Source organism: Dasypus novemcinctus, chromosome 24 (genome assembly GCF_030445035.2).
Source record: "Dasypus novemcinctus isolate mDasNov1 chromosome 24, mDasNov1.1.hap2, whole genome shotgun sequence".
In the NCBI taxonomy this organism is placed as follows: domain Eukaryota; kingdom Metazoa; phylum Chordata; class Mammalia; order Cingulata; family Dasypodidae; genus Dasypus; species Dasypus novemcinctus.
This window is the reverse complement of record NC_080696.1, coordinates 1,599,696-1,614,129: the sequence shown is the minus strand read 5'-3', so window position 1 is coordinate 1,614,129 and position 14,434 is coordinate 1,599,696. Positions and strand designations below refer to the sequence as shown.

At 46.6% G+C, this 14,434-nt stretch overlaps 1 protein-coding gene across 1 annotated transcript in view; it reads right to left on the bottom strand.

Annotated features, from left to right (window-relative positions):
* TMC2 (transmembrane channel like 2) overlaps positions 1-14,434 on the bottom strand; it is a 90,702-nt gene that overhangs the window by 24,967 nt on the left and 51,301 nt on the right. Inside the window, 1 exon segment of the mRNA XM_058287449.1 lies at positions 3,427-3,525. Within this exon segment, the coding sequence (XP_058143432.1) occupies positions 3,427-3,525 (99 nt within the window).

Here is a 14,434-nt window from a genome sequence, read left to right as displayed (position 1 = left end):
AACAGAATAAATCTGAATAGACCAACCCCAAGCCACCTACTATTCAGAATACAAATATCAGAGATAAAGAGAGGAGTCTGGGGAAGCAGACATGGCTCAACTAATAGAGCGTCCGTCTACCATATGGAGGGTCCAGGGTTCAAACCCAGGACCTCCTTGACCCATGTGGAGCTGGCCCATGTACAGAGCTGCTGCACGCACGGAGTGCCCTGCCACACAGGGGTGTCCCCTGAATAGGAGAGCCCCATGTGCAAGGAGTGCACCCCACAAGGAGAGCTGCCCTGCAGGAAAAAAGCGCAACCCACCCAGGAGTAGCACTGCACACACAAAGAGCTGATGCAGCAAGATGACACAACAAAAAAGAGATGCAGTTTCCTGGTGCTGCCTGACAGTGCAAGCAAACACAGAACAACACACAGCAAATGGACACAGAGAGCAGACAACAGGGGGAAGGGGAGAGAAATAAATAAAATTAAATCTTAAAAAAAAAAGAGGAGTCTGAAAGTAGCTAGAGAAAAGCAAAGCATCACATACAAGGGAACTGCAATAAGATTAAGTGCTGACCTCCCATCAGAAACCAGGGAAGAGAGAAGTGGCATGATGTATCTAAGGTGAGAGAAAAACTGCCAGCCAAGAATTCTGTATCCAGCAAAGCTGTCCTTCAAAAATGAGGGTGAGTTCAAAGTCTTCACAGACAAACAAAAAACTGATAACAATATGTTACCAAAAGACTAGCTTTGCAAGAGGTGCTACAGGAGATGCTGTAGGGAAGCAGATGTGGCTCAAGTGACTGAGCTCCTGCCTACCACATTGGAGGTCCTGGGTTCTGTTCCTGGTGCCTCCTGGAGAAGACGAGCAAGACAGCAAGTTGGCTCAATGGGCAGGCACGGTGAGCTGATGCAACAAGATGATGTAACAATGAGACACAACAAAGCAGGGAACTGAGATGCCTCAAGCAATTGAGTGTCTCTCTTCTGAATGGGAGGTCCCAGGTTTGGTTCCCGGTCCCTCCTGAAGGAAGACAAGCAGACACAGAGCACACAGCGAATGGACACAGAGAGCAGACAGCAGACCTGAACAGTGGGGCCATGTGTGTGGGGGAGATAAATAAAATAGATCTTAAAAAAATAATAAAGGGGTGCTGCAGTCTGAAAGGAAAAAACAAGGGTGAGAGATTTGGAGATGAGTTTATCAAGACCTGATGAAGGAAAATGCACAGCATGAATTATTTGAATCTGACTTTTTTGATTATCATTTAAAGTTTTAGATACAGGGACATTTATTCTAGAGTAGCAGGGCAAAACTCCTGTTTGTAAGATAAGTCTTTCAGATGAAGCATATAAATCTAAGCAGTAGCATTATAGTATGGTATTTTTGCTATGCTTTGATAAGATTAGAATTCTGAGCATGTTTTTGATGTCTAAATTTAATCCAAATATATGGATGAATACATTTTAAAGACACAACCTGAAATGCAAATTCTTAAATAGAAAATAACTTGGTCAGTGTTATTAAAATGTTGACTCATTGACTTTTGTTTTATGATAAAGGAAAAAAAGTGATTGCTTTCTCTCCTCTGACCTATTCACTATGTTTTCCTTGCTTCTGTAAAGTTTGTCACAGGGCTTAAGTGTTTTTAATATTCATTTTGATTCAAAGTTGTGCTTTTGTTATATGTGGAATCTTTAGCTGAAAATGCATACAAATGTGAACATTCTGAAATTTCTTTTTTTTTTTTTTTAAAGATTTATCCATTTATTTAATTTCCCCCCCTCCCCTGGTTGTCTGTTCTTGGTGTCCATTTGCTGCGTCTTGTTTCTTTGTCCGCTTCTGTTGTCGTCAGCGGCACAGGAAGTGTGGGCGGCGCCTTTCCTGGGCAGGCTGCTCTTTCCCTTCACGCTGGGCGGCTTTCCTCACGGGCGCACTCCTTGAGCGTGGGGCTCCCCCATGCGGGGGACACCCTTGCGTGGCACGGCACTCCCTGCGTGCATCAGCACTGCGCATGGCCAGCTCCACACGGGTCAAGGAGGCCTGGGGCTTGAACCGCGGACCTCCCATGTGGTAGACGGACGCCCCAACCACTGGGCCAAAGTCCGTCTCCCTGAAATTTCTTTTAATTTTGATTTGTGCTTAAGTTTTTGGCTTTAAAGAAGTTATAACAATGGTAGTTGCCTCCTTCAGTATTTGTTAGATGGGTGAAGTACTGATAAATGTCACAGTGATGGTTTTATTTTTCAGATTATTACTGTAAGTAGGTTAGTCCTTACCACAAGAGAGTAATTTTTTTAAATGTGCATTTAAAAAAGAGTGGATTTTACAGATACATCATAATAACGTATACTGCTACACTTAAAAAAAAATAGGGGATGATGTGGGAGAGGAAGGGGAGTACATGGGAATCCCTCATAATTTCGATGTAACTTTTCTGTAATCTAAAACCTCTTTAAGGGAAACTGATTTGGCTCAACTGATAGAGCATCCGCCTACCACATGGGAGGTCCAGGGTTCAAACTCCGTACCTCCTTGACCCGTGTGGAGCTGGCCCATGCGCAGTGCTGATGCTCTCAGGGAGTGCCGTGCCACGCAGGGGTGTCCCCCGTGTAGGGGAGCCCCATGCTCGAATGTGTCCCACAAGGAGCTGCCCTGTGCAAAAAAGTGCAGCCTGCCCAGGAGTGGCGCCGCACACATGGAGAGCTGATGCAGCAAGGTGAGGCAACAAAAAGAGACACAGATTCCCGGTGCTGCTGAGAATGCAAGTGGACACAGAACGCACAGCGAATGGACAGAGAGAGCAGACAACGGGGGCGGGGGTGGGGGTGGGCGGAAGAAATAAATAAGAAATAAATCTTAAAAAAAAAAACTCTTTAAAAATGAAGTTTATTCTACTAAAAAAAAAAAAAAGAACCAAGCCTAATGATTGAAGTAACGAATGCACAACTATGTGATAATACCAAATACAATTGATTGTACACTTTGGATGAAGTGTATGCTTCATCAATATGCACCAATAAAATTGATTTGTTTTTAAAAAAAAAAGCCCAGCCCAGGCAGGAGCGGGTTGGGGGCTGACGGCTGACCTGAGGGGGCCTGTTCAAGCAGAGGTGTGGGGGGGTGGGGCCAGCTGCAGTGACTGCCGGGGGGAGAGGCGCAGGTGACCGTCAGGTGTCAGACCCGAGCGGCCGGCCTGCCGGGGAAGGAGACGCGCGGAACAGGTGGCCTGGCCAGGCCGGGCAGGAGGAGGGCAGCCGGGCAGACGTGCAGCTGGGGCTGGAGGGAGCTGGCTGCGCAGGGCAGGGGAGGGCCGGGGCCTGGGGCAGTGCGGGCCGGGCACGCCCAGGGCTGGGGCTGCCCCACGAGAGCACAGGTTCTCCTGGCGTCAGGCCCGGGGCCACGCGGGAGAGGCGGCGGCCTGCGGCTGTGCCGTACCTCGAAATCCCAAAGCACGGAGAAGTCCATGGCCTTCTCCTCCTCGGCCCGGGGCACCGTCTTCCTGGGGATGCTTCCGTAGGGCATGCCCATCAGGACCTGGCGGAGGGACGGGCACAGGTGAGGAGGCGGGAGCCACCCGCTGGGCGCCGGGCACTGGGCGGGCTGCCCTTCTCTGCCTCAGCGACGGTCACCACGTAGGTGCTGAAGAGGGAAAACGCCAAGAGGACCTGGAAACTTACCTCTCCCCCGCAGAGCAGTCTGACCTTTAGATGCGCACACATGTTCCTTCAGTTGTTTCTGAGTTTCATGAATTTTAGTCTGGTTATTTAGCTCAGTACGACTGAACGACCAATTTCCCCGTCACCAGGCATTTTTCAAAACAAAACGACCTCAAAATATTTGATCACATGTATGTATCATAAATCCACATTTGTTCCTTGTTGTTAAACACTGGAATATTTCTAGTTCTTCACTCATAAATAATTCTGTTATTAACACCCTTATACATATGCCTTAATCACATCTTAATTATATAAAAATCAGAATTGTTTTAAATTTACATATTGATTTAGGAAGGATTTACTTTTTTTATGATCTTAAGTTTTTCCCTTCCAAGAATGTAACATTTTATTGTCTTATTTTATTTATTTATTTAGTTTCTTAAAGATTTATTTATTTTTCTCTCCTCCCCCCCCGGTTGTCTGTTTTCTGCATCTATTTGCTGAGTCTTCTTTGTCTGCTTCTGTTGTTGTCAGCGGCATGGGAATCTGTGTTTCTTTTTGTTGTGTCATCTTGTTGTGTCAACTCTCTTTGTGTGTGGCACCATTCCTGGGCAGACTGCACTTTCTTTTGCGCTGGGCGGCTCTCCTTACGGGGCGCACTCCTTGTGCGTGGGGCTCCCCTACGCGGGGGACACTCCTGCGTGGCATGGCACTTCTTGTGCGCATCAGCACTGTGGGTGGGCCAGCTCATCACACGGGTCAAGGAGGCCCAGGGTTTGAACCGCGGACCTCCCATGTGGTAGGCGGACGCCCTAACCACTGGGCCAAGTCCGCCACCCTGTCTTATTTTTGTTTACTAATGTTTTATAGCATTCCTCATATAAGTCTTCTAATTTTTAAACTTTATTACTAGTTATTTTATAGATTTATTGCTATTGTGAATGTGAAAAATTTAAATTGACTTTCAAACTGGATATTGAAAGACAAATGGATGGTTATTTATTTAAAAGAACCCCAGCCACCGCAAAATGACTGCTTATTAAATCTAGTAGTTTTCTGGGTCTTTGAGATACTCTGGGTCTACCATCATATCACCTGGAAACGAATGTAATTTTGAATTTTTTGTACAGAATGTATAAGTTGTCTAATTTTCCTGACATACTGCCTTAGGTAGAAATTTCAAAATAAAGTTGAAAAGTAGTAGGGATAGGAGTATCCTATGTTTCTCTCGATTGTGTTAGCACAGGCTTTACTATTTCACTATTGTGAGATTTCTATTGATTTTTCACTTATAGGTTTATTATTTTCAGGGAATTCCTTTTACATCTTTTAAAAATTTATATTCTTTTTTTTTTGTATTCTGTGTTTTAATAAATTTGATCAATAAAGAAGAGAAAATATGCTATCCTGATATATACAATAAAATCTTCTCTCAGTAGGATTGTTGGGGAAGTAGGAAAAATGAGTACAGAGCACAGAAACCCAGTTAATTTTGAGACAAAGTCACAAAGATAACAGTACATCAAGTGCTGCAAGATTGGGAGCCCAAACCTTCTCCTCCTATACTCTCAACTGAAGCTTCTCAGCCAGATCCTGTTACATCTAGAGCTTTCCTTCCCACCTTGCGCATTTCTGGTTTAGGGCTTCTTATCCATGATTCTTTTTTTAAAAATTTATTTTTTAATATTGTCAAGATAAAAATATTTATATTCTTATTGGGAAATATGTTGCACATAAAAATAGCATATATATAATGTGTAGCTGGTCATAATAAAGAGAAAATTAACTACTGGATAGCCAGTTTACAAAACAGCGTGGCCCTAGGACCTAGGGTGTTATATCCTAAATCACCTCTGCTTCCAACCCTAAGACAAGACAAAATGTGGTACATTTTATAATAATCATTCCTTTGCTTTTCCTTATACTTGCCTCGTTTATTGCTTAGGTTGCTCATTTGAGGCCTTTAATATAAATAAATTCAGGCATAAATATTCTCCTGTGAACTGCCTTAGTTCATACAAAATTACATTTTTGAGATTCATTCATACTGACGTGTGTAGCTGCACTAATTTTCTCTGCTATGTTCTGTTACACTGTGTGAATATAATACAGCTTATTTGCACATTCTCCTCTTCATAGACATTGGTGTTTCTTCCAGATTTTTCTCTTAAAAACAACACTGAACTCCTTCCAGCAAAAGCAAAGGAATTGCTTTCACCAAGCTCCTCACTGAAGACCACTGAGCAGGGATGATTTGTTAAGGTCCAGGAGGGAAGGGGGCTCGGAGGGGCCCCGGGGTGTGGCCCTGCTGCCTCCCACAAGGCGGGGGTGGATTTCAAAAGCCACAGCTTAAAGATTAAGGAAGTACGCAGAGAATTCTGGAAAAGTCACTGGGCTGAGGGTGTGGATAAACAAGGCGATTTAGGACCAAAAAAGAAATTAGGGCCCAGCAAAACCCCAGGTTTTTGGTTGAGGCCTGCTGAGAGTAAAGTAAACAAAAAATTGACCAACCGTCTTCAGGACTGAGGTCCAGCCTTGACCCACATAAACCACTGACTGAATTAAGGGGACTGTGGATTTTTAGCGTACCCCCCCGAAGAATAAGTAAGTCTCAGGAACGATGTGGCTGGATTCTCTGCTCAGGGCCTCACCGGACTGAAATCAAGGAGTTGGCTTCTGGGTGTGGAGGCCTCCATGCCCACTGCTTGTGGGTGTAGATTGAGGTACCTGTTCCCTGGACCTCAGCCCTTCTCTTGTTTTGCATCTCTGCAGGGCTGCCAAGACAAAGTACCAGACATGGTTGGCTTTTATATTGAGAATTTTATTTAGGGTAAAACCTTACAGTTCAAAGGCGTCGATGTCCAGATCGAGGCATTAGCAGGGATGTTTTCTCACCAAAGTCCCCCGCTATTGCTCCTGGCGTGCTGCCACGTGGTGAAGCAAGACGGCGGGCTACCTCTGCGGAGACCCCTGCCTTCCCCTCCAGGGTCTACCAGTTCCCAGCATTGGGCCGTGGGCGGCCAGGCCTAGGACTTGTCTCTTTCTGGCCTCCTCTCTCAGTCTTGGCTGCTCTGCTTTCTTCCCTGGTTCAGCTGTGGGCCATCAGGCACATGGCTAGTCTCCTCAGCCTTGAGCCGCTCTGGGGGCCCAGCCTCTTGGGGGCTTTCTGCTTCAGCTTTGGCTGCTAGCGATCCTTGAGTCCTCTCTCACAGGGCAGGGTCAAATACGCCAGAGGTCCCTTTTCCTGTGTGTCTCTCTCTGTTTCCATTTATATAAGACCCAGCAAGAGGGTGGAGACCCAACCTGAGTCATGTCTCACTGACGTAGTCCAGTCACCCACAGGAACAGATTGGTTCAGACACATAACTTTTCTCTTTTTGGGATTCATGAAAGAACTTCAAACTGTCACAACATTTAATAAAGGAAATTTGTAGTCCAATCTCTCAAACAAAGGAGGAAAAATTCTAAACAAAATGTTAACACATCAAAATCCAGGGATACAGAAAAAGGATAATACATAATAACCTAGTTGGATTTATTCCAGGTATAGCAGTTTGATATGGTTATAAACTCCAAAAATAGATATTGTTTATAATCTTGTCTGTACCTGTGTGTGATTAATTTATGATTAGGGCTTTGATTGGGCCACTGAGGGGTGGGGACTCACAGATAAAAGGCATGGTAAAGGACAGAGTTGAGGGTTTTTGATGTTGGAGTTTTGATGTTGGAGTTTGATGCTGAAGCCTTAAACTGGAGCCCCAGGAAGTAAACACACAGAGGAAAGAGAAGCCAGCCCTGGGAAAAGAGGAACCCTGAGCTCAGAAAGAAGAAAGACCCTGGAAGGTAGGAACCCAGGAAGCCTGAACCCTCACAGACGTTGGCAGCCATCTTGTTCCAACACGTGAAAATAGACTTTGTTGAGGGAAGTAACTGATGCTTATGGCCTGGTATATGTAAGCTCCTACCCCAAATAAATACCCTTTATAAAAACCAACCAATTTCTGGTATTTGCATCAGCACCCCTTTCGCTGACTAATACACCAGGAATTCAATAAAGTTAAACACTTGAAAATAAATCAACATAATCCACCACATTATCACAATTTTTAATTTGTGTCCAATAACACTTCATTAATGCGGTCACCCCTCGGGCTGAAGTGTGGTTTGCTGGCCTGGCGGGGGAGCAGCCGCAGCAGGCCAAGCCGCTGCCCCCATAATAGGGTGGCTGGTCGGACTCACCGCCACCCCTGAAGGGAGCTCGGCATGGGCGCAGAGTGCCCTCGGGTCTCCCCTTCTCGGCAGCCATGCTTCCGCGGCCGCCCCTCCTCCCGGGTGGCACCACACGATGCCTGTGGGGCAGTACCCTTCTTCTTCCTTCTCCCTGCGCAGGCGCAGGGCGGAAAATTCCAGTCTGCCCTTTTCCCCTCCCCCGACAGCAGCAACAGCCAGGCGTGGGCGGAAAAATCCAGTCTGCCTTTTTCCCCTCCCCCGACAGCAGCAACAGCCAGGCGTGGGCGGGAAACTCAAGTCTGCCCTCCACCCCAGCAACAGCAGCCACCAATCCCTAAACCCTGCCCCTTCCTCCAGCAACAGCGACAGCCAATCTCTAACCACCACCCCTCCCCCATCCAGTACCGCCCACTGACCTTTCACCGGCAACCAATCAGAACAGGGCGTGGCTTCAACCAATCAGCCTTCCCCAGCCCCTATAAAACTGTTGCCTCTCCCTCAATAAAGTGGACTTGCGTGTTTACCTTGTCTCCACGGTAGTTCTTCTGCCGTGCGCCCTCCAGTCCTGAGAGCCCCCGACAAGGGCCTGGCCTCCCTTGTCCCCAGTTCGTTGCCTGCTTCTCCGGGCGACCCCTTCATCGCCTGCTTCTCCGGGCGACCCCTTCGTCGCCGGCTTCTCCGGGCGACCCCTTCGTCGCCGGCTTCGCCGGGCGACCCCGTCAGCCGAACCGCACAACCCCTTGTGAGACCGATCCCTCGTCTGCTGCCGGACCGACCCCTCGTCCCAAGTGGGACCGACCCTTCATCCCAAGTGGGACTGACCCCTTGTCCAGAGCTGGACCGACCCCTCGTCCGCAGCCAGACCCCACCTCTACCGACCGAGCAAGCCGCCGCAGCTGGCGCCCAACGTGGGGCAAGGCAACTCCACCACAGCCTCACTCCATAACCTGGTGACCCCCCCCTCCTCTCTTCTCACCGTGGGGCTTCTCTCGTGCAACATTGCTGCTACCTGAGCCTTGGCTACCTCATACGATCCACGGCGGTCTGGGAGAATCGCTGGATGGCTTTCTCCTTCCATGTCAGGGGCTTATACCGACCCGCTATGATTAAGAGGAGCCTTGGATTTCTCGGGAGCGCGCGCTTGCACGTCTGAAGTAATCCTACCACAGCCCTACGCCCTCCTCTCTTCTCACCTTGGGACTTCTCTCGTGCAACATTGCTGCTACCTGAGCCTTGGCTACCTCATACGATCCACGGCGGTCTGGGAGAATCGCTGGATGGCTTTCTCCTTCCATGTCAGGGGCTTATACCGACCCGCTATGATTAAGAGGAGCCTTGGATTTCTCGGGAGTGCGCGCTTACACGTCTGAAGTAACCCTCCCACAGCCCTACGCCCTCCTCTCTTCTCACCCCTATCTTTTCGCTCTGCATTGCTGCTCCTGAACCTTGGTGACCTCATATGATCCACGGCGGTCTGGGAGAATCGCTGGATGGCTTTCTCCTTCCATGTCGGGGGCTTATACCGACCCGCTATGATTAAGAGGCGCCAATAAAACTCTCAGGAGCGCGTGCCTGAGCACCTCCACCCCTGCCTTCACCTCTGCCTCCTCCCCTCCGCGCTTGCTCCCCTTTGCCTTGCTCCACTGCTCGTCGTCCCGCCCTCCCCTCGTCGGGGCCTTCTCTTGGCCCGCGACCACTGTCGGAGCCCCACCGGCTCCGACCCCTCATCTCACCGTGCACCTCGGCTCCCATCGCCGCGCTCTCAAGGTAAGGGCCCCTTTTCTTATCGGCTCCAAAAGGCCATTAGCAATGGGTAACATCCTATCTGCTAAGCAAGCCCCACAAGTTCGGGCCCTCGCCGGTCTCCTAGACACTCACCGGTGTAAGATCTCTTTCAAACAGCTTCAAGTATATTGGGACCTTCTTCTCCCCTTTAATCCGTGGCTTAACCACGTGTCAGCTTTGGGACCCGGACACCTATACTCGCCTTATAGATAGGGTCACTTTTGCTGTGGAGCAGGAAGGTAAAAGATTCCCTCCTGGCTTATTACAGGCAACATGAAGTCCAGAAGAAATCTTGAAGGGTATAATCTATGATATGCTATATAAAAAAGGATTTAAAAGCAGCTATACCAAGAAAGTAAGAATTATGAGTCAACTGTAAATAAATTATATATTTCTGTTAATGTGTTGTAATTGTTCTGTGTTTGTCTGTCTGTTCGTTCAATGTCAACATATATTGTGATACCTCCGGATGGTAAATATAAATTACTAGAAATCTTTAAAAGAGCTCTATTCAAATGGCCAAAAATTAAATAAGCGCTTATATTAATACTTAAGTTTATTATATTAATACATAAGTTTAAATGTTAATAAGATATCTACAATTAAAAAAAATTGTAAGTCTTAATTAACAAAATTAACTGTATGTCTTCATAAAAAGTTGTTCTTGCCTAGATTAAAATGAATAACTTATTTTTCTTCACAGGATAATATAAAGAATGTAAAACTTATATGAATATTAAAAAGGTTAAAAGTTTATAAAAATGCTAACGGAAATGTAATAAGTTTTGCAAAAAGACGTATTTTGTCCTAAAGTAAGATGGCTAATTTTTCATAAACTCTTGAAATTTAATTTGCATGCGGCAAGTGTAAAAGGTATTGTGATAACTTTACTTAAGGGAATGTGTTCTGTAAAGATAAAATTTATCTTCAGTAGTTTACATTAAGGTATTAAATGGCTAATTCCAAAAGGTCATTCTTAAATATATATATATAAAACTAAATTGATGATAATAATAATAAAAGGTAATTTTATAACAGGAAAGATTAACAGCAACCAAGCTCCCCTGCCAACTTGCTTTTAGGAAACGGTTTCTAATATTGCATGCTACTAAGTATTTAAAGAAAAGTTATTCTTAAGGAAACAGAAGATGATTTTGTCTTTGCAGCCATTGTCTATTTAGCAACACCCCTCGCTATCGGCCTAGCCACTGTTGTGCCGGACGATTGGAACCTTAAACAAAGACTCCTCCTCACTGTCATCTTCCTATCTATCGTTACTGTATTTACTGCCCTCATTCTCCTTCGTTTATAAAGCAGTCTCCTACAAACCACAAAGCTTCTGTCTTAAACATACCATTCTCAACCCTATCCTCTAAATGATCTTCTCACTTCCCCCACAGCCTTTAATACTTTATTTCTTCCTCGTAACCTTTGCTTTCTTGATAATATTTTCCGCCATCTGTCTAGCCGCTACCGCCCCAGAAGATTGGAACCTCAGCCAACGAATTCTACTCTCCATCGCCTTTCTGTTTATTATCCTCTTTTATGCTTTACTCCTTATCTTCCTCCCATAATGACTTCACCAAGCCTCCTCTTGTCCAAAACCATCACCCTTCTTTTCCTCACACTCCCCATTGCACTCACCAACCCCAGCCATCAGCCTTTTAATTGGACAGTAAGCCTCTGGCAGGAAAAAGTAATCCTCTCCTACAATGTCTTCGCTGCCAAGGAGAGATCAACTACCTGCAACGCGCTGTCATCCTGGACTTTTAACAACAGATGGATCTTATAGCCGCCGAGATCAACAAGAATTGGACATTGGCCACCCTTGCTTGCAACGGCAAGATACCGCCCCCCAAATTGTACATTTATATCCCCGTCATACTCACCTCCCTCTTCAGCCCCGCTTCCCTCATTGCTTACTGCCTCTTGGGCCTCAGCTACTTGTTGCTGCTGCCATCCTGGTCCTTATTTGAAAAGAAGGGGGAAATGCGGTCACCCCTCGGGCTGAAGTGTGGTTTGCTGGCCTGGCGGGGGAGCAGCCGCGGCAGGCCAAGCCGCTGCCCCCATAATAGGGTGGCTGGTCGGACTCACCGCCACCCCTGAAGGGAGCTCGGCATGGGCGCAGAGTGCCCTCGGGTCTCTCCTTCTTGGCAGCCATGCTTCCACGGCCGCCCCTCCTCCCGGGTGGCGCCACACGATGCCTGTGGGGCGGCACCCTTCTTCTTCCTTCTCCCTGCGCAGGCGCAGGGCGGAAAATTCCAGTCTGCCCTTTTCCCCTCCCCCAACAGCAGCAACAGCCAGGCGTGGGCGGAAAAATCCAGTCTGCCTTTTTCCCCTCCCCCGACAGCAGCAACAGCCAGGCGTGGGCGGGAAACTCAAGTCTGCCCTCCACCCCAGCAACAGCAGCCACCAATCCCTAAACCCTGCCCCTTCCTCCAGCAACAGCGACAGCCAATCCCTAACCACCACCCCTCCCCCGTCCAGTACCGCCCACTGACCTTTCGCCGGCAACCAATCAGAACAGGGCATGGCTTCAACCAATCAGCCTTCCCCAGCCCCTATAAAACTGTTGCCTCTCCCTCAATAAAGTGGACTTGCGTGTTTACCTTGTCTCCGCAGTAGTTCTTCTGCCGTGCGCCCTCCAGTCCTGAGAGCCCCCAACAAGGGCCTGGCCTCCCTTGTCCCCAGTTCGTCGCCTGCTTCTCCGGGCGACCCCTTCATCGCCTGCTTCTCCGGGCGACCCCTTCGTCGCCAGCTTCTCCGGGCGACCCCTTCGTCGCCGGCTTCGCCGGGCGACCCCGTCAGCCGAACCGCGCAACCCCTTGTGAGACCGATCCCTCGTCTGCTGCCGGACCGACCCCTCGTCCCAAGTGGGACCGACCCTTCGTCCCAAGTGGGACCGACCCCTCGTCCAGAGCTGGACCGACCCCTCGTCCGCAGCCAGACCCCACCTCTACCGACCGAGCAAGCCGCCGCAATTAACATAGAGAAAGAAAAAAATAAAGATTAGGGAGAGAAAAACAATAATAGTAGGAGATTTAATTTATCTCACTTAGCAATTGACAGTTTGTGCTGACCTAAAAATAATAACACTGTAGGTGGTTAGTACAATACAAGTAATATATTTGAGCCATGCAAAAGTAGAGAAATTTAGGAAGATTGATCTTGGTCTAGGCTAAGAAAGCAAGTCTCTACCAACCAAATAGATCAGTTACATATAAGACATACTCTAATGATCACTATAAATTAAAAAACCAGTAACAAAATAGCCTAAATTATAAAAATACATTTTACAAATAACTTATAGATTATAAGAAATTAGACAATACTATAAAATGAATGATAATGAAAATAATATATATCAAAGTTTATGGGATGCAGCTAAAGTGGTACTAAGAGGGAAATTTATAGACATGAATGCTTGTGTTAGGAATTAAGGAAGGCTGAAAAACCTCAGTGAGCTAGTGCTCAACTGAAAAAGCTAGAAAATGAGCAAACACACAAACAAAACCTCCAAAACTACAAAACAAAAAACCCCTGTGGTATGCAACCTCAAAGATGGCCCCAATGATGCCTGTCTCCCAATATTCATGTCTGTATGTGAGTCTCTCTTGAGTGCGGGCTGGATTTAGTAACTTGCCTTTTTTTTTTAAAGATTTTATTTATTTATTCCACCTCCCTTATTGTTTCAGTTTTCATCTGCTCTGTGTATCTATTTGCTGTGTGCTCTCTGTGTCTGTTCATCTTCTCTTTAGGAGTCACTGGGAACTGAACCTGGGACCTCCCATGTGGGAGAGAGGTGCTCAATCACTTGAGTCACCTCAGCTCCTTGGTTTATTGTGTCTTCCATTGTCTTTCCTCTTTGTGTCTCTTTGTTGCGTCATCTTGTTGCATCAGCTTGCTGTGCCTGCCTGTTGTGCCAGCTTGCCTTCTCCAGGAGGCTCCAGGAACTGAACCTGGGACCTCCCATGTGGTAGGCAGAAGCCACATCCGCTTCCCAGTAACTTGCTGCTTTTTTTTTTTTTTTTTTGTAACTTGCTTCTAATGAATAGAATATATAGAAGTGATGGGTTGTCACTTCTGAAAATTAGGTTATAAAAAGATAGCTCCTTATCTCAGGGCCATCCTCCCTCTCTCCTCTGACTCTCTCTCTCTCAGATCCCTCACTCTGGGGGAATCAAGCTGCCATGTTGTGAGCAGGCCTATGGAGAGAGCCAAGTGGCAAGGAACTGAGGTCTCCAACCAGTAGCCAGGGAGTGCTGGTGAGTCTGGAAGCAGATCCTGTTCCAAAACAGCCTTGAGATAACTGACATTGCAGGATGTGTTTTTGTGACTCGGTCTTGGTTGACACCTTGATTCGTGAGAAACCCTGAGCTAGACTACTCTACCAAGCCAACCCTGAATTCCCAACTCACAGAAACTGTGAGATAATACATGTTTGTTGTTTACAACATCTAAGTTTTGGAGTAAATTGTTACAGAGAAATAGTACCAACAAAAAGCTATTAGAGGGGAAGAAATGATATATATAAGAGTAGAAACTAATAATATAGAAATAAAAATACATAAGATGATGCCTGAATGTGAATATTCACAATAACTTGATTCATCATAGCTCCAAACTGGAATTAACCCAAATGTCCATGCACTGATGAATGGGTAACCAACTATGGTATACATACAATGGAATACCACTCAATAATAAAAAAGGATCAAACTAATTGATAAATGCAACAACATCAACAACATGGCAGAATCTCAAAAACA